At 40.9% G+C, this 20,473-nt stretch overlaps 1 protein-coding gene across 2 annotated transcripts in view; it reads right to left on the bottom strand.

Moving 5' to 3' along the window:
- LOC105154418 (uncharacterized) overlaps nucleotides 1–16,857 on the bottom strand; it is a 98,788-nt gene extending 81,931 nt beyond the window's left edge. For both annotated transcript variants that reach the window (XM_087408186.1, XM_087408185.1), the window contains exons 1-2: nucleotides 16,248–16,857; nucleotides 6,576–7,024 (exon numbers count right to left, since the gene is read on the bottom strand). In XM_087408186.1, coding sequence (XP_087264312.1) covers nucleotides 6,576–6,747 — 172 coding nt within the window. In that variant the 5' untranslated portion in view covers nucleotides 6,748–7,024; nucleotides 16,248–16,857. The remainder of the gene's footprint in view (nucleotides 1–6,575; nucleotides 7,025–16,247) is intronic.
- Between the last annotated feature and the right edge of the window lie 3,616 nt (nucleotides 16,858–20,473).

Raw genomic sequence — 20,473 nt, 5'->3', positions numbered from 1 at the left:
TATCATTATTGTCCCCTCCCCCCCCTGCATTTCTTTCCATCGGCTTTAGCGAAATATATTCCGAGGTGAGGGGAGTATATTTCCATAAAAAAAAAGAACTCCCGCGAAACGAAGCTTCTATTCTCCAGATAACGAATAATTTGCAAATGCGCGCTAGCATACGCCAGCGCAAAACTTCGTCCTCGCAAATATCTATGTTTATCTCGTGAACGGACACGGTGCGAGATCTCTCTCTCTCTCTCTCTCTCTCTTTCTCTCTCTCTCCCTTTTGCTCGTTTGTATCACACACAAAAGCGAGTACTCCAAATAATTAACCACGCCCGAAAGAGCGCGCGCAGACGCTCACACTTCGCTTTTGTACGAGACACGAAAGACACAAAGAGAGGGAGAGAGAGAGAGAGAGAGGCGAAAGAGGCGATCTCAAAGAGTCAAAAGGATTCAAAGCACCGACGGGTTCATCTGAAAGGACGACTCGTCGTGTCGTATCGTATCAGGAAGCGCGCTTTATTTCCCGGCCATTTGCCTTCGACGTCGTCGTGTCCCGTCCCGGATCCGCCGTCGGATTCAAAAGAGACGCGAAATCGAGATGCAGCGAGATTCAAGCGCGACCAGAGTCGTTACCGCGTTGATTTTATTAATGAAGAAATATCCCGGAGCGATCCTGCTGAAAATTACCGGGCGTATCTCGAGCGTTTCCGAGGCGAGGAAGGGAGTCTTCGAGCTAACGCCTGCTTCATTACCATGAGATAGTAATTAATTATTTGCCCGGAGAATTAAGACTTATTTTCGTAACGCGGATCTGTAAAGCGGCAGTTCATTACCGTCTCGTGAAAAGAAATCCTCTTGGAAAATATATTTTATAGTAAATGATGAGTTGCGTTGAAACGTGGCAAACTTAAAGCCTGATACACAATTGAAAAGTACAAGCAATAAGAATAACAGGGTATAAAACTGGAAATCGCGGAAAGAATTGAGAATGGTCAGAGAAATCAAGGTAAAATCGGGAAATGCAAAATTGTCTAAAAAAATTAAAATTCTTGACTTTAAAGAAGTTTGATGTGCGTACATTATACTTGCGCAGTTTTGGAATACTATCAACTTAATCAAAAATGCAAACAGTGTCAGCAACATTAACTATGGCTATGTTAAATTGTTCCCTTAACAAAATATGTGTGAGTTTTCAAATCGGGACGAATAAAGTACAAAAAAATTCTTAAATATCATTGAAGGTCAGAGAAAAGGTCAGAAATTTTATCTGGAAAGGAAAAAGTTATCAAATTTTAGGATAAGAAGTCTCTTTTAACGAACACATTTCTAAATACATGGTATTTCTGATCAATTGAAATCTGTTATTCCCTGTTTCTGTTGTCTGCGCTTTTCAATTGTGTCTCAGGCTTAAAGTGTAATATTTTTATTTGCACTGTTCGAAGTAAAAAATATAAGTAGAAAGGAAGTAACGAAAGATCACGGAATCTCGATGTGGATAAGATCATAATTTTTTTTTAAGATTGCCAGACTCCTTCATTGAGTGTAGCTCCAATTAGTATCGCTAATAAGAGATGATACGCTTAAATATCGCCTCGGTTGCAAAACATCCGTCACGCGTTACTTTTGCGTGGCAACCTCGTTAACCGTGAACGGCGCGCGCTCGTGTGCGATAAGCATTGTTATCGCGAATGTCGACAAGGACGAGGAGCCGCTCCGCTGAATTCCATTTTCCGTCGAAAGAGAGATTCTCTGATGGAAACTCGTTCGTCATTATCCTCGCGGTTAGCGAGGGCCAATTATCGCTCGTAACAACGACGGCGAGACGCACGCAATCTCCGCGAAATAACTCGTTAACGATTCTCGCGCGAATGACTTTCGTTAGGAGATCCATGGCACTGGGAGGATCGCAGGGACCAGTTAAGACCAGGAATACCCCAGGAATACCCCGAAAGTATCCCACGGGTAAGGAGTCGCCCCCCGTTGCTGCAGGAGCTCGCGCGCGCCTTATAATATAATCCCGATACGTGCACGAAATTCCCATGGAAAATAACGTCTCATTTCATGTCGGGCGCCCCCAGCAGCTTTCGCGTAATAACATGCAATTTCACCCCGTATCCTCCCATCCGATCAAACTCCCTCCCCCTCTCTCTCTCTCTTTCTTTCTTTCATTCTCTTTCGATCGCAAAAGGCGTTCGAGTAAGTGTACCCAGGCGAAAAATATGTGGCCTAAGAGAATGTAAGTAGAAATTCATTCCACGAAATTGAATTCCCGTTTTCGAAGAGTTCGATGTTGAAGTCAAAGCTCGACCGCGGCAGAGTCGCGAAACTCTTTGCCATTTTTATAGAACAAGATATAATTTTTCAAAAATTACTTCTCACTTATCATCTACAATATATGGCTTGGGCAGAGAATATTATATATTGTTTAAACATCGCGCATCGGCGAGAATTAATCGGCGTTGATAGAATCGGTCCTAAAATCTACCTTAAATTCTCGAAGCACGGAGAAAACGGAGGCGGACGATATACCGAGATGTGGAGCTACCGCAGAGAGCGGAGGAATCACACTATTATATGTCTGTGTCTGAGGCGAGAGGAGAGAACTACGGAGGGAACGAAACGCGGCGACGAGGAGGAAGATTGATCGCGGTGAAGCTGCATCTGCTACGATGAACTAGACAGAGAGAAAGAGAAAGAGAGATAGAGAGGGGAAGGGAAGAGAGAGAGAGAGAGAGAGAGAGAAACGACGGGAGAGAGCGACGGAGAGGCCCTTCGGGAGAGGCTCCGCCTTCAGCTGGCGTGTGCATTTGCGCAAGATGGCGCCGGTCGGTCGGTGTGTGCCGCGGTTGCACACATTTTGCACACCGGAGCAACGCGCGTGAACCGACGCTGCTGACCGACCACGTTCGTCGTACCGACTCCGCTCTTGCCCGAACAACGCTCTTCTCCTTCGTCCTCGTCGTCGTCGTCGTCGTCGTCGTCATCGTCGACGACGACGAGGGATCCGCGCATGGCGGGGAAGAGAGAGGAGCAGAAGGCGAAGAAGGGACAAGACTTAACTTACAAAAGAGATAGAAAGCGAAAGAGATAGAGAGAGAAAAGAGAGCCTCCCGCGTGGCCCCGCAATTACGTATGCACCTCTCTCAGACCCCGCGGGCTTTGCGGTTGGCTGCGCTTCCTTCCTGTCTGTGCCGCAACCACTGTATATTATGCATCCCGCTCTCCGTGCGCGTCCGCCTATCTTGTTTATTTATTTTTTTTCCCTCTTTTAACATCACTTCTCGCTGTCCCATCTTTTCCTCCCTCTCCGCTCTCTTCTCCGTTTGTTTTTTTTTTTTCTAGTCTAAACGCTATATAGCTCCGTCGGAGGGAAATATTCAGACTTTGGCGTCAAGCGCGCGTGAAAACGTCTCGCGAATGTAAGAATAGATACCCTGTTTTGTTAGCGAGAGTTCAAGTTAAGTGATTCTGAATTGTGCAAGCCTGTATATTCTTGTATATTATATTCACTCGTAAATATTATAGTTTTATCTTTAAGAAAAACAATTATTTATAAAAAAAAAAGTACACTTTTCATAAATATAAAAGTATAAGTTATTCCACTAATTTCGGATTAAATTGTCAAAACACCGTTATAAGATCGATCACTTTGAAACACTGGACGTTCATTAGCTGTCAACATTTTTCCGCCCTACTCATCAGCGGCTGTCAAAACTCGGGACACGCTTGGACGAGGTTTGAATTTTCCGACGCGATCTGAAGCGACGCAAATCAAAGGCGACCGGCCGCTCATCGAGTCAAACGGCAGATTTTTGTCGGCGGCAAGAGAAATCGCCGACGCACGGATGCTGCCGACAAGAGCAGTCAGAAGTCGCAAGAAATTCCGCGCTTTTTCCACGTCGTCTCGACATACAATCGGAGAGTAGATTTGATTCTGATTAGGGCCGTTGTTTTTTGGGGGGCCACGAGCTAACAGAGGACCGAGTATGATCCATACACGTCGGCACGAATCAGGGATATCGCCTTCCAGGGCCTCAAGATCTGGCCCGGCTGTATCGTGTTTCTTCCTCACGCACTTTTTAGCCTTTTGGCCTTCCCTCTCGTTTCTCTCTCGTCCATGTCTCCGTCATCTGTCCTCCATCTTCTCTCTTTTCCCTTCCTCTTATTTTGGGTTTTCCTCAGCGCGTTGAAGAACGTCGAATGAAACGCTGGCCTCTCGTCCTTCTTCATCTCTTTTTTTTTTCTCCTTCTTTTCTCATTCTTACGTTCTTCTATCTTACACCTACATTTTTCTACCTACGCTGTGCTTTTTCATGCTTGGCCAACAGCGAGGAACCGAAGGAGCTATAGAGATTACGTACATCTAGAATGTACACACTATCAGCCTAGCTCGCCTCTCCTCGAAAAGACTCTCTTTTTCTCTTGCGTGACGCCGTGAAATCTTTTCTCTCGTGGAATTTAAGAGCGTAGAGTTAGAAACCGAGAGGGACGATCTGCGTGTATATATCTAGTTATTGACTAAACTATACATGGAGTAATAAAAAATTTCGCTCACGCATTTAATAGCATATTGAAAGTGAAATTGAAAGTCTGGAATAAATGTTAAGTTGAAGAATAGAAATTAAAACTTGAAATAATTAAATACAGTTTCAAAGAAGGATATTACTAGCTTTTGCTTGTTTTGTTTTATTCCCGACAGTTTCATTATCATCATCATCATCATTATTATCATTATTATTTATTAAGCAATAATTATGTAAAGTAAATATGCTAAATAAAATTGTAGGCAAAAAAGCTGTTTTTCTTCATTTGCGAAATTGTTCATATAATCGTTTTTGAGACGTCACATTTTGACTTGAGACGCGATTTTCTCTCATTATAAACTTCATCCATTCTCTTTTTCACGTTTAATTATAATTTTTTATCTTCTCCCCTGTACATAACCGTGTTAGTCAAGTATTACTTCTTTTACGTTATCCCCTAGGATGATTTCCTTTTTATGGACAACTAATCACACATTTCCTGCGTTTACGCTTCTCCTTTATGTACGCCATCGCCGGTAACCACGCTAATCGTCTTTGCTTCTTGCCGCGCGTCTCTGCTTCTCACTGTCATTCACGCTAGAGAAGTAGCAAGGGTTGTGCTTGAAACGGAAAGTCATTTGCCTGGCGAGAATCGAGAGGACGTATAGGCCACGGGTGTTAAGTGTGCGGGACAGCGGCGGTGAGAAAAGACGGCGCGTGGGTATACAATAACACGCACTTGCGTGCTCGAAAGTGCAGGTTCCGAGCGCCGAGAGCGCCGAGAGCGCCGAGAGCGTCTCGAGGGCGCTTGCATTCGGGGATCTGCTCGAGATGGATTAGCGCCGCGCTAAGAAACTGCCCCAATGGCATGTTACGGTTGTCACTCTGCCCGGGCCTCCCAGCGGTACAATGTCACGCGCCTATCAGCCACGGTAGAAATTTAATTATCGAGGCAGGTATCTAGCTGAAGGGGGAGGAGCGAAATGGCGATGCATCAGGGGAGACATTCGATGTCGCTGATAGCCTCGGAGACGCCTCGTTAATTAAATATAGAAATTCTAATTAATGAGTAGTGCTCGCAAAGAGGTAACTGTTCGACGGTCGTTGACCCGACTGTATCGTGAAACACGCGAGAAGCAAACAGCGAGTACTTTTATCAGAGTTAACGTGATGTTACAATGAATGCTTTAAAGCATTCATTGATCGATCAATTGGTCAAATTCTTTCTTTTACTGCAATCAAATGTTTTTTAAAGTTTTTGTTTTGATTTAGTATGTCGTTTTTTTTTTCATAATATTTAAGCTGGTGTGTTCGAGAAGTGCGCGATCAGCGCTATTGTGTCACTCTGTCTTTATTGTTCATTAGAAACAAGGATAGAATGATGCAACAAAACGCTGATAGTGTGCTCCTCAAACGTAACCTTAAACCCTGTTCTACAATGTGCTTTTTGTTTCTTGCTTTTTGCTATTTATTGCATCTTGCCTTTTTGCTTCTTATCCCGTTTTTCGTTTTCTGTTGTTCGAGATAAACGTTAACGAACTTCAGAAGAAATAGAAAACGCATATCAAGAAATATAATTGTTGATAAAACGATCACAAAGAGAAAAAAGGCAAAAGGTAAAAAGCAAGAAACGGAAAACAAAGAGCACATTGTGCAACAGAACCACACACAACCATAACGCACGCAGAAATCGGGAGGCTTTTATTGTACACGCATTGGAATCTTTAAGATAAATTTCAATCGATAACGCTACAAAGTGGCTCGAAGATTATACGTATTATCCTCTTAATAGCCGCAAGGTATCCGCCACTAAATAAAAAAGACAAGACCCTTTCTCGAGAGTCCTCGCTTCTTTTGATTTTAACCTCGCGAAATCTTTAAAGAAAATGGCGAGCAATCGATCGTTGAACCGCGACGACGGTTGCTCAAGAAGGAAAAACAGAGAGAAAAACGAGAAGGTTCAGAAGAATAAAAGAAAAAAGAGAGAGATAAGAAGGTATAACCGGAAGGATTAAAGGAACGAGAGAATAGTGTGTGTGTATGTGGATATGTGTGTGTACTTACTGTGGGCGTAGTGGGCCGCAGCTGCGGGGTGATGCGCCGTCGGTCCGGTGTGAGGGTAGTAACCCCTGTAATCATTGCCGACCACTCCGGCCACCCCGGCACCCCCCGAAGGCGGCTCCAACCTAGGCGTCTCGTACCACGTCCTAGCGCTCGACTCGCTGCTCATGTCCATCGTGTCCAACGAGATCTCGGTACGTCGCGATCGCTCGCCGAGGAACGAGCAGGTGGAGGAATAGCAGCGGGAAGAGGAGGCGTGAGAAGGGGGAGGAGAGAGAGGGGTGGAAAGCGGAATACAGTGAGAGAACGGGCGGCAGGTCGGAGAGGGAGATTAGGAATACTGCCAAAAGCGCCTCTCTTCCTTTTCCGTCGTCCTCGCGACGCCCAGTGGGATCATAGGTAATCTTGGTCTGATTTGCTGAGCGAAAGAAACTTCCTTCCTAACCTCCGTCCTGCAAAACACAATCAAATAACATGGATTAGTTCTTCAGTTGCTCCTCGATCGGTCGTTTCTTTATTTCTCATTATACAATAATTCTTCTATTTATTCTTGCGCGGCGAAAAACGTGTCCGAGATAGTCAGTGTCAACCACAAATGATACATTTAACCTTCAACTGTAGTTGTGAAAACCTACGTCTAAGATCTAAAGCGTCCTATTTGAAGTGCAGTAAATCTCTGCTGGTGATTGCTAGAGAAAGGTTCAACAATTTTTTTACTTACTTATTTAGAACTGTACCAGATTATGTAATCGTCCTAAAAAATTTTCACTTCAAGTCTAAATAATTCGTTGCTATAGATCGAGGCTCAAGGCTCAATTTCACAATTCACGGTTAATTCTTAACTTATTTCTCATCCTTTTCCAATTGTAGCATTAGAAAGAGATGAAGAATAAGTTAAACCTCGGTTAAGAGTTAACCAAGATTTGTGAAACTGGGCCTTAGAAATCTGAACACGCGAGATTATTTTGCGCAACCTTTAGGAGTAAATCGTAACAATTGGAAGCGAGTTTAACATCGATTTATACGATACAACTGCTCTAGCAGTGAATACTATCCGTAAGATGCACGAGATATATTATATGCAAACATGAAATGAAGTTAATTGGAGTGTTTAGCCGAACGCGATCCACGCGATTCGCGCCACATGGTGGGAAAATTCCTGGTGGCTCTATTAGCAATAAATAATTTCGCGATTTTGCACGAGCTCGTTAACTGGCTAGACTAGACATACGTGGGCCGTGTAACATAATAATTAATTATAACATTCGCGGGAGCGGGTGATACGTTTCGACCAGGTTGACTTAATAAGACGCTGTCAAATCCGAAAATTATTACTGTACTAATTAATCGATCTATAACCCGATTTCACACCGAGGCTGGACAACGTCCAGCCGATATTCTACGTCCTACACGTCATTTCAATAAAGCCGTCGCTCGGTGGCCTTTCTCGAATTCTGAGCGCGATCGTGTATACCGCAATACACACGAATGTGGGTACGGGATAATGAACAATTTTGTAACGTGCACGACGACAAGCTACGCCCGTCCGTTCGCACAGCAACGCACCGGTTTACGTGCGTATCCTTACCGGCTTTCCGATATCGCCCTTGTCGCGCAAAAGGAAGAACGGCGTGTCATGAACCGGGCGGACACGCACGCAGTAAATTAATATCGAAACACGAGACGCTTCAATGATTCTTTCATCGGTTACAAGCTGCATAATGCGCCGCCTGTTTTGAGAGACGTCTTCCCTCCCCTCCCCCTCCCGCCCTCTTTTTTTTCCTCTCCTTGATCGCGAATCGGACGCGAGATGATTCGTGAACGATCGGAACGAAACCACCGCGGTCCTCCCGCTTCATCCGGCTCGAAATTGAAGGCAACTGAAGAAGAAAAGAGGACGCACCGACGTTAAATACACGCAATTAAATATAAAGCAGTTTTCTATGATTTCTAGGATTCTTTGATTTAAGCAGAACGTCATATTTTAAGATTTCAAAATTGATATATAAATTTTCAGACCTGTTTTCGTGGATGTTTCTCGTGTCGCAAGCTTTTCCGATCAAAGTGCTAGATTCTTACTTACGTAAGAAAGGAATTTTAATAGAAATCCTATTATCGTAGGTTTAATAAAAGCGGAGGAAACGGACGAAAAACTTAGACTTACCCCGATTGTTGAATCGATGCAACGCGCCGAATTTCGATAATCGAAGCGAGATCTACAGTAATTGGTCCTGATCAGCGCTTCAATACGAACATACTGAGTATCAACGATTGACGATCAAATACTCGAAATGATTTGTCAATCAGCTTATGGGCGATCAAGGTCATCGATTACGCAATCGGGACAGGTTTAATTGCCCAATCCAGATAGAGGAGATGCGAAGAAATGTGACTGGGATTCTTATCGAGAGACACATTTTCGGAAATATTAGATAATTATCTTTGCTAGATCCCCGCCAGAGAATTTTTATTGTCGCGAGAACTAAAAACATCCGCGTGCGCGCATTCGCGAGACTCCGGTGGAAAAATATTCTCGTGAAACCGGTTACGCCGGTTAACAGGTTTCATTTTCAGTCGAAGTCGCAAAATAGTGAATCTTTCGAGGCGCAAAAAAGAACAATGCGGTAGTAATAATGTTAGTTATTTCGACAAATTCGAACATAACATTATATTTCTTTCCTCTCTTGGGGCTTTGAGCGTTAAAAATCACTCTCGCCCGGAGCAAATAAAACACTCGAAAACAATGCGCGATAAGATACACGAAAAAGCGTGTATCTCGATAAGATTGATAACCTTACGGAATGCGACACGCATATCCGATTAATTTTAATTGCCAGGCCATCGAGATTCTTATGTTGTTATTATTATTATATGATATACTATATATATATATATATATATATATATATATATACATATATTATATTCTGCAAATACATTTCACGAGTTAGATAATGTTATCAACTATGCCAACGATTATATGCATAATACGAACGTGACCCTATAATTAGTTTAAATACTTTTCTTATAAATACAATATATTCAGTAATTAACATCAATCACAAGTAACCACGCAGTTCATTAATTAAATGCGCCGAAAAGTATTGACGTTCCAAATTGTCGCCCAATTTAAGCGGTTATCACGAAAAATGTCGGAAAGATAATCGCGAACTCGATCGATCATAGATATAACTAAATTTGAACAGATCAATCAAATCGTATCACTCGACACGATCGCAAGACGAACGAGCGATTACTTTTCAGAGATATCTCACGATCGGAATATTTTTTCGGCAATATAAATCACACGAGAGCCGCTTTATTTTTATCGCATCCATATAGCGGTTGTTTAAATCATTAGCTCGCTCGAATATTTAACAACTGGAAATCTATGGATATTCTCGCAGTTTTAAATAATTACTAACACGCGAAACTCGTTCTAAAAAAAAAAAAAAAACTTACTAATAATACAGAAACTTATTTTCTTTCTTCCTTTCTGCTTTTCTGAGAGGTAAAATTTAACAGTTTGTCTTTCCCGAGGCGTTATGATTGCCGGAAAAAAGAGCGAGAAGGAAATCGTCTAATCTAGTAAGAGCCACTCGACTTGAGATAATCAATCGAAATCAGACTCTTGACCGATATGCACTTTCAATCACTCGCACGTATCGTGAGTCGAATTTTTCATCGATTTGACAATCATGATAACGATTGAAAACCCCGGGCTAGATAACTAACACGAAAATATTGTGGACTTTAACCGCGCGTGAGAGATTATGATACTTGATGTACGTGAAAAAAATGAAGCTGATAAAAATACACGAATTCTTCGCAACTATATAAGACGACAAGACTATAAGCGGTTACTTCCTAAATCGACGTTTTATATATATATATATATATATATATATATATATATATATATAAATGAATATTACACACGACCGTGACGAGAACAGGTTCGAGCAAATTGGAGCACGTCCGTTGAACCGCCGACGAAATAATTACAGCTGATAAGCGTATACTATTCATACACGTTTGCTCATTCCGATAAAGATGATCTCACCGATCGTAATAGTACATCAACGTAAGGAGTTTTCACTGCGAATAAATTCTTTCCTCGCAATATCGCGGTTACATGCCTCGATTGTAACGCCAATAATTAAACGCGTGAAAAATTCTTGCCAATGTATAATATTAATAAAAAAATCATGCATTTTTCTGCGTGGCTATCTGATACGTGCCGTTAAATCCGATATTTTGCGAGTAACTAACAGGAACGAGAAATGAGTGTTTTAGAATTTCACCCGCGATTTGATTTCGCTTCTGACTTAAATTAATTGTACTTTCATTAAGTCCGCTGCGATCTAGTGGATCTTATCTACTTCGAATTATATCACTGTGTCCACTCTCGACGAAACTCCATCGGCGTCAACTCCTCGATCACGTATCACGTCGCTAATCTTATCGAAATTCGTTAATCTCTTCAAAAGCGTCAATGTTGTAATAGTGTCGGGTACTCTGAAATACACGGAACATACGCAACGTCTAAATTAACGGAGGTTTCGAAGAATCGGATACGAGGATAATAACATCGCTGTTATGAAACTCCAATCATACGGCCAATCATAGTTATTCTTCTCAAGAATGGAATGACTGTGATTGGCTAGTTTCATAACGTCGATGTTACAACTTTGTAAACATAGTCAACACTACTTCATCCACATCACAATATAAATAATATAGAATAGCAACGGAAGCCATTAATTTTGTTAGCGCATTTCTGCGCCTTCGGAATAGAGCGACTAATGTTCGTTTCTATTAATTTCTGTTTCCACAGATTTTTATCTCGGTTCAACTTATTCTTTTTCTTTCTCTAATACTTAAAACTAGAAAAAAACGAAAAGTAAGTTGAATTAAGATCTACACACATTAGAAATAATCCAGTTTTGCAGCTTCAAGATCAAGAATGTATTTTATATTTGAATATGTCGCATCTTATTCCGTTTATTTCCAAGATGGCACTCATCGTTCCAACTTCAAGATGTGTCGAACTATTTTAGTGTAAGAAAATATGAGATGATTCTCAACCATCGAAAATTCGATAAAATCTTCGCGTTACGTACACTTAAACATATTCAATCCTGCTACGTCAAGAATGAAGAAGGCAGAATTGTCTGAAATGTTTCAGCGTTTCAGTGACGCCTTAGCGTTTCACAGTGACGTGTTTGGGACATATACCGATCGCATTCACTGCAAGGCGTCGTTTGTGATAATCTGATAGGAATCCAAAACGGATACCTTTTCTCTCGCACGCCGTCGAAACGCGTCGGAGGATGAAGAATGGAACCATCGGTCCGTGACACGCACTGTCACGGCCACGAAAATAAGAGGAGAAACGTCATCGACAAGTCGCTTCGGCGAACTTTCGGCAAGTTCGAAAAGCGGATCTCGAATCGGCTCGCGGCCGACGGATCGAGAACGAAACAATCGAGAACGCGAGAGACTCGGACCGCCAAGGGATAGTAACGCGATACTTCCCCTTCGTCCCGAAAAAAAGGGAAAGAAATTTCAGTTTCGAAACTCGAAGGGACATTGGCCGATGGTGGCATTTCGTTTACCGAATGATACTCAAGGCCGAAGTTGGATTTCGAGGATGTTTTCTCAAGCGGAAGGATTCGCGCATGCAAAAGTAAGAATCATTTTGATACATTTTGTGAGAAATTTTGAGACGCAAAAAATGTGGATGTCAATTTTTATGTATACTTCTTCGCTCCTTAAAATGCAGACTAATAGGCCTATTCTGTAACTCTTAACTGTAACTATAACATTATAGTATCATTATAGTATGTGAATATGTTTTTGACAACACAAGTAAAACATTACAATAATCAAATTTTTTACTTAAACTTAAATTACTTTATTGCATCAACCAAGAATTTGTTCGCCTATAACAAAACAAGAGATTAGTCGTCAACCAATTAGGATTCTCAGTGTGTATAAGGAAGTCTTGTTATGAAGGATCCCTTCACAACAAAATAAGAGGAAAGCAAAAGTAGGAAAGATCTATCAAGTTTTAAGACAGGTGGGATTCACAAACAAATAAGTTGGAAGTATAAGTATGTTAATGCATCGCAATTTCTCTTATGTCACGTTTTGTAGACGAATACACCCAAGATAGAACGCAAAGGATTAATGTTACCATGGCTGCTACCAAAGGATTAATATTACCATTCCCGCATTTTTCTATCCTCGAGTTTAAAAATAGTAGTCGAGTTATACTAGCCAAGTATGCTATGTTTCTCTACTTCTCTTATACCGCCGGCATGTCCGTTACACCTGCAAATCGCCACTTATACTTTACGGCAAACATCTGTTTTCCCCTTTTTCAATGTCCTTCAAAAGTTATACGCCTTTTCCGTAGAAAAGAAGATATATTTTCGCGAGATGGCAGAAACCGAGAAAAATATAAGTGAATTCCATTCACATAAAAGTGTAGATGATATCAGAAATGTATAATCGCGATCATATGTATGTAGTATAAATGTCTTATAAGAAGTACAAATTATTTTTAGTTAGAAATTTAATATAATTTTAACAAAAGTATAACTCTGTGTGTTTTGTTGCAACGTCGGAAACTATCGCGTTTCCAGAAATTATTTTATATATGTATAACGAAATTTAAAAGTATATAAAATTATAAAAGTATTAAAATTATACAATTTAAATATCGACTCTTTTAATGAGTAAAAATAATTTAATTCAATATCATAATGTTTAATTTTGGAAAGTTATCAGCGATAATTAAATTAATTAGATATTAAAAATTTAAGAAAAAAAACCATTGACAGGAAATATGGAAATTAAATAAGTTTTTATGATGAATAAATTAATCGTAATGAATTCTCTCGTCTATAAATTTTATTAGCAGTTACAATGTTAGTTACAATCGGAGTTCTTTTTATAAAAGAATTTCTATAAAGAATCCTATAATGAAATTTTATAGGAGTAGTGAGTTTCTTCGGATTATATGTCTAACAAAGTTTTGCATTGATACCAACAAAGTAGTGAGGTATTGTTTATTGGAAGAAAACTACATTTTTCTATTCACATGTTAAAAATACGTCATTTTGGGTCAAATCGAAAAAGAAAGAAAAGGATAAAAATTGTTTGTTTTGAATATAGATTCATATTACATTCTTAAATGCTTTGCTGTTATTATTCGCTCATTCGTCAAATTGTTTAAATTGTAAGCACATATTTGCAATAATTCAGCATTATTGTAAATACAACATGTTTTACATACCCAAGGTGTGTAAAATATTTGTATTCTATGGCAAGCAACAAGTATTTTTAAAGGAAAAGAATCTACAGGCAATCTTTGATTTTATCTGTGTAATTTTACCCTATAACTGCATAATGATTTACTTATTACTTCAAGTCACAATGCAAACTATAGGTACACTAAGATTTTACACGGTTTAGTTATTTATAAAATCATTAAAAATCCCCGAAGATTAAATTGTTTTTCTTCAAAAATTGTTTTTCTCTCAAAAAAATTATTTAAGTTTTAAGTTCATTATACAAATGATGCTGATCACTACATGTAAAAGTATTGAAATAAATTCCCATTGTCGTTAAGTACAAGCGTTAGAAAATCGACAGACACAAATGGACTCTGCTAGTTTTAGGTTTAACCATAACTTGTTATACATAGACGCATTAGTCATTTCAACAAGAAACTATAAATGACATTCACATTGTCAAAGCTGAGGAGAAAATCGCTAGGAGATATTAATTTGACATTTTGCGAGTGTAAACCGTTGTGCTGCGACGGAGTGTCGAAAAAGGGTCCATATTATTCTTCTGTGACCGTTGCAACCTGCGTCGTTTTACCTGCGCTGTTCGGAATTCTGATTTTCGCTCTTTGGTTCTGCTTTTAGCTCGTTTTCGTGGACCAAGAATTGTGTAATCATTTGTAAGAAAAGAACTGCGAATTGTAGATATAGATATGTTGAAGACGTGGGAAAACTCGAGCAATAATAAGGTGATAAGCACATCAACTCAATCGCAATCGAGTATTCCTGAGAAGTTTGACTATCGTGAAAAATGTGTCCATCGCTGGAGTATTCACCACTTAAATATTTTCTAATATCTCTCCATTTATAGATGGGTCAAGAAAATTTCCAACTTGCTGAATCATTTAGGTCTCTCTATTTATAGGCGCTCTATTTATTTTTTACTACAGGTATCCCTTCATTTATTATAGTCATCGATTTTAAAATGTATTTTGAAACATCTCTCTCTCTCTCTCTCTCTCTCTCTGTCTCTCTCTAAGTGTAATCTTTATTTGAATATTCTTGTAATATCGAACTTTTATTTCCACCAACGCAAATTAATTTTAATTTCAGTTCAACTAACTTTTTTTACGTACCCATGTTAAATCTATATTGTCAAATTTAACTTAATTTAAGTCGTCACTACTCCTACTTAATTTATATCGTTATTTTATACTAAAACAATGAATAAATTTGACACTATAGATTTACTAGCGTAGTTTTAAGAATTAAAAAAGTTTAAGAATTAAAAAAGATTAACTATTTAAGAATGAAAAAAGTTGAACCAAGATTAAGGTTAATCTATATTGATGGAAATGAACATTACTAGTATTGTTTATTCTGCCTAAAAAATCTGTTGCGAAATGAGTAGCACATGACGTGACAGTCACTGATCATAGAGCAAATAAACTCGATGATGAATAGCGAAAACACAATAAATTATAGTTTTTAGTATCATAAATATTGATAAAATCGCGATACTTTATTCGCGTATAAACAATGCGAGATTGATTTCACCTGGCTAACCTAATTATGTATGAATCATATTTATACCCGTTTCCACCAATTTAGATTAATTTTAATCTCGGTTTAATTTACTAATTTCAAGGCTCAGTTTCACAACTCATCACGATTAACTCTTTGTCGAGGTGCAACTTACTCATTTCTTTCCAATTCTAGAATAAGAAAGAAATCAGAAACAAGTTGAACTTCGATTAAGGCTAATTCTACAATGTGCTCTTTGTTTCCTGTTTCTTGCTGTTTGTCTCTGTTTGTCTCTTGCCTTTTTGGTCAATAAAACAAGAGACAAACAGCAAGAAACAGAAAATAAAAAGCATATTGTAGAATTAGTCTAAGAATTATTTAATCGTGAGTTGTGAAACTGGGCCTAAGAACTTGAAAAGATAAAAGGGTAAGTCAAATCGAGATTAAGGTTATCTACATTAATGGAAATTGACATCAAAGTATAAGAAAACGAAAGTACGATTTAGCTATATAATATGAACTGATTTCTCTCCTCTGGCACATCCAATTGAAATGAAACATGTTACTCTCGACGACAATTTAACTTTACAGATTTCAAGACAAGTCAAGTTGCTATTCACGCGCTGCGATAAGTCAAACTTACGTATTATGATTGTGACGTTCGTGGTCGGTGGTAATGTTTTATGCCGAAGAAAAGTTGGAAAAGTGACTCGGCGGGGTGGATTCGATAAAGGCCAGCGACAATCGCGAGATATTTGCGCTGCGTTACATTGCGGTACATTACGGTGCGATGCCCCCCGTCGCGAAACAATCAACACGGATAATCAAACGACTACGATCGTCTGTCTGCCCTTACCTTATCTCCCGGCGGCAATCCCCGGTCGAGATAACAGGACTAGTTTGTTGCCGATTCCACGGTTGTTTGTAGACGCGACGGAGGAGGGGATATTGTTATCACTAAGTTAGCACCAACACACTGCACCGTACATCACACACACAGCACATCGTAGCGTTCTTGGAGTTTTGCTCGACGGATGGACGAGTAGATGGTTGAAGGGAGGGAGGAGGGGGAGGGACGCAAGGCAGATTAATCGGATCGATCGACTTTCATTGATTCTTCCGCTTCTCCCCTCTTCCGTTTCTCCTTCCGGCGGATGTTGTCTCTTGGAAAACGAGGATTCCGATAACAGGACCCACAACGTTCTCTCACTTTGCGGAGTGGAACTTTGGCGCGCGAACTCGTACCAATCGTACTCTACCTTCCACCACAAAACTCATCCCTAGTCCATCCTCCTGCCTGTTTTCTCGTCGCGTTCGTCTTATCGAGCAGATAAGGTGCGATTGTAGAGTCTTTTTCGGAATTTTTCCTCCTTTTTTTTCAAAAAAACGCACGCACGCGCGCGCGAACTCGACTCGATGCGACTGTCGTGGCACCCGGCGCGAAACTAAGCGCATGAAAACACTGCGCTGCACGAGCCCCCACGTTCCCGCACGTTCGGCAACCTTCGTTCCAGTCCGACGCCGTTCGGCCGGTTCTGGCACCGCCCCCCAGCTGGAGCCCAACCTACCAGAGGGGCGTAACTGCTCTCTTCTCCCCACCACTCCGACGCCGACGGAGAAGTGCATTCTGCTTACCCCGTATGCATTTATGCCGGCGGCCGTACCGTTTCTCCACCGATGATGTTATTGCCGCTGTTGTCAACGCCGTCGACGAGAATACGAGAAAACGACGAAAGGACAAGTGTCTCACGCTTTCATAAAATTAGTAGCGTAGTATAATAACGACAATGACGGATACAAATCCATACATGCTGAATCGGTGTCAAAGTGCACAGATACACGAGGCGACGATCAATAATGTTATTGAAATTTTTAGACCGTTGTACCGTCGTAGGACGGATTTCTATTGGCCAACTGAATATTCATGAGGGAAGGCGGTACCCGTTTAGCTTAGGCGTAATTTCTTTCGAGCATCAAGCCCGCTTCGGTCATTTATCTTGTCCGTACCGGTTTACGAAAGAGTAAAGCGTCGGGGTCTACGACATGAGTATTTCTTGAGTATGTTTCACTCGAGAAAAATGCACAAACGAGTCATACCACTTGCACTGACTATTGAAGTCAATTCAATAAATGAGGAATGCACACGCACATTGTATATATGTAGACGGTGATTTTCACACAGCTCGTTTTTCACAGAAATAATTTACGAGTCGGGAAATAGCTGGATCCAACCTAGCAACAGTATTCGAAGCGAAGTGTTCAGAATGCGATTCGGTCCACAGCGGGACGCTCGCGCGCGCGAGCGGAAAATTCAATGTTCCCAGGCGGATTTAATACAGTCCTCACCGATTGGCAGATACCGCGGCTCAACAGTGCCAAATCGTTCCATCAGGACGCACATGGACGATACATTTCTATAGTCTACTTTGAATATATTGCATCGAGTGTAACGCGAGCGATGCTATTTACGTCGGCAATTTATCAACGCGCCCGGCCAATCGAAAATCTAACGTATCATCATAGTGCAATGACGAATGAAATTATCGTAGATAATTTTTAATCTTCCTCGCAATAGAAATTTTTTTAATTGATTGAACAATCGGTAGAGGAATTTAAATTCAATGAATGGCTTGATACAGATATCTTTAAATTTTGTTTATTATTCAAAATTCCATTATCTCCAATATTTTTATCGAGCGAAAATTAATTAAATTATAAATTAATCGATTAATCTATAGATAAAAAAAGAGGAAAAATGTTTCAAGGAATATTAATTATTCGAATACTTAATACAATTTATTCCGGAGAGATTTCGATCGCAAACTCGGCTCGTTTACCCGCTTTTCGACGGAAAGGGAATCGGGCCGATCGCGTAAAACACGATTATCTAGATCGCAGCACGAGCCGGCGGGATGCTGAATAATTCCGTCGGATCAACGCGGCGCGAGGTGGCTGGGAATCCCGTGTGGTTCCCGTGATGAAAGAGAGATGCGCGCCTTCTCCACACTGATCGGTCGATCCAAATTTAGATCGGATCGAGGAAAACGAGGGCCCGAACGCGGGAGCCACGTGCCCCACGCGCGAAGAGAGATTACCGGCTAGATACGTACACACTTGCGTATATTGGTACGCACAAACACACACACACACACACATTCATGCACATGCCTCGCCTGTGCATATATCGCGTATACGACATGTAGCTCGCGCGCGCAAACGAACGAGCAGGCCGTCGATCTTGATGCCGGCGGCCTATCTAGATGAGATACCGCGATTAAGATACACACGCCCTCCGAAATCCGAAGTCTGAAATCCGAGCGAGATGCAATGACGACGACGACAATCTACCGTATTACAGGTTGCCCCAGGTCGTGCGATCCGATAGCGCGGCAAGACTTTCTGGTCTGTCCGCTGTTCTCGTATCATTTCTACGTTAATTGTAGCCGGATACCGGCAATCTTCTTGTTTACATAGCATGCTCAACATTAGGTGCGTTCTGTGTGACTCCAAACTTTTCTGAGATGATCTGTATCTTACAGATATATAATCGTTATAATACGCGATACAAAAATTCTTCCTGCTATTACAAAAATTTTGAACTTATTGACTTTCTCTCAAAATTGAATGATATTGAATTTGTTAATGGCGCAAGTTTGCATTCAATTGTAAATAAATGTTACTTTCTTAATTATCTTATAAGAAATGTAATGAACTTTATATTATAGGAAAAAGTCAATAGGAAAGTTACGTGGAAAAGTGAAAATTTTATAAGATAATGGCAAACGTGCTTTGTAGAACATTTGTTATTATTAAAACTGAATTATACAATATAAAATACAGCTTATACCTAGATAAAATAAAAAGAAGTTTTAATATGAGATAAATTTAATCCTGAGTAGGCTTAATTCTTCGACTCAATCTCTTAAACAATGACGAATCCTATTTCAGGAAATGAATTCTAATCGACAAAGCACTCTTGGCAACATGCTTTTCGCAATCGTAAGGCAAGAGTCACGTAGATCTTAGTGATTGCTAACTAGTGAATCTAATCAATCTGCTATCCAGGAGACTGTTACATAATCGACACTTGAAAGCGTCCTACTCACACGTTTTCTTCCTCTGTTTCTGTCAAATTAAAAATCCTAAAGGAGATCACGCGATAGTGTCTGTCTGGACGACGTTCGTCCTAGAGAAAGAGACAAACACGTTCGATTAAGCGGAAGCGAAATATTGCAATCAACATTTTCTGATGGCAGATAAAATGATCGCATGTAGCGCGCGAGCGAGCCGTATACGAAACGCTTGCAATTTTTCGCGAGGATTCCTCTGCTACGCGGGACTTGGCATTTTTTCCGTGTGTGTACGCACGTAAACGTATGTACGTACGTGTATGTGCGCGATGATACAGCAGAGGGGCGGGGAGGAGGGAGAGAGAGAGCACGTCACCGTCGGCAGCGGGGTAGGAGAAGCCACGGTGTGGGGTGGCCCAGCGTTGCCGGGTTGCCGGGTGGCTGGAGTACCCGGCGGTGTGTACAACCGAACAATCTGTAGAAGCTTGTCCAGGACGAGAGAAGTCCGTAGATCAGCCAATCAGATAGGCATACCCCCTCTCGTCCATTGTCACAAAATGGCGGCCCTAAATCAGCCTGACTCCGCCTATTGCGCTCCCCCACCTGGAGCGCCTCTAGCGGCGCGTCATGAAAAACTCCGCCTATCGATTCATTTTTACCGCTCTTGTTTCTCCGTCTCTCTTTCTCTCTCCTCCACTCGCTTCGTCGACTCGCTTTCCTTCCAGAGTTCCGCGCGTACCTCTTTTTCTATCTCCCGCCGCCGTCGCTCTCTCTCACTTCCTCACCTTGCCACCTCTCTTTAACAACCGGTCTCTGTTCCATCGCGCGCCATACGCAGAGCTACCGTGTCCATTCGCATGTCTCCTCGTTACCGATCTCGTTCACTTCTTCTTTGACGTCGCCCTTTTCTCTATCTTTTTCCCTTTCCTCTCCGTCCCTCGAATTGCTGGTTTATTGCGTTCCATCTTTGACAATGTTCCAAACAAAGAATAAAATTCGATAACTGTTTTAA

The sequence above is a fragment of the Acromyrmex echinatior genome, chromosome 7 (genome assembly GCF_024713525.1).
Source record: "Acromyrmex echinatior isolate Ae372 chromosome 7, ASM2471352v2, whole genome shotgun sequence".
NCBI lineage: Eukaryota > Metazoa > Arthropoda > Insecta > Hymenoptera > Formicidae > Acromyrmex > Acromyrmex echinatior.
This window is presented reverse-complemented; position numbering and strand designations above follow the sequence as displayed.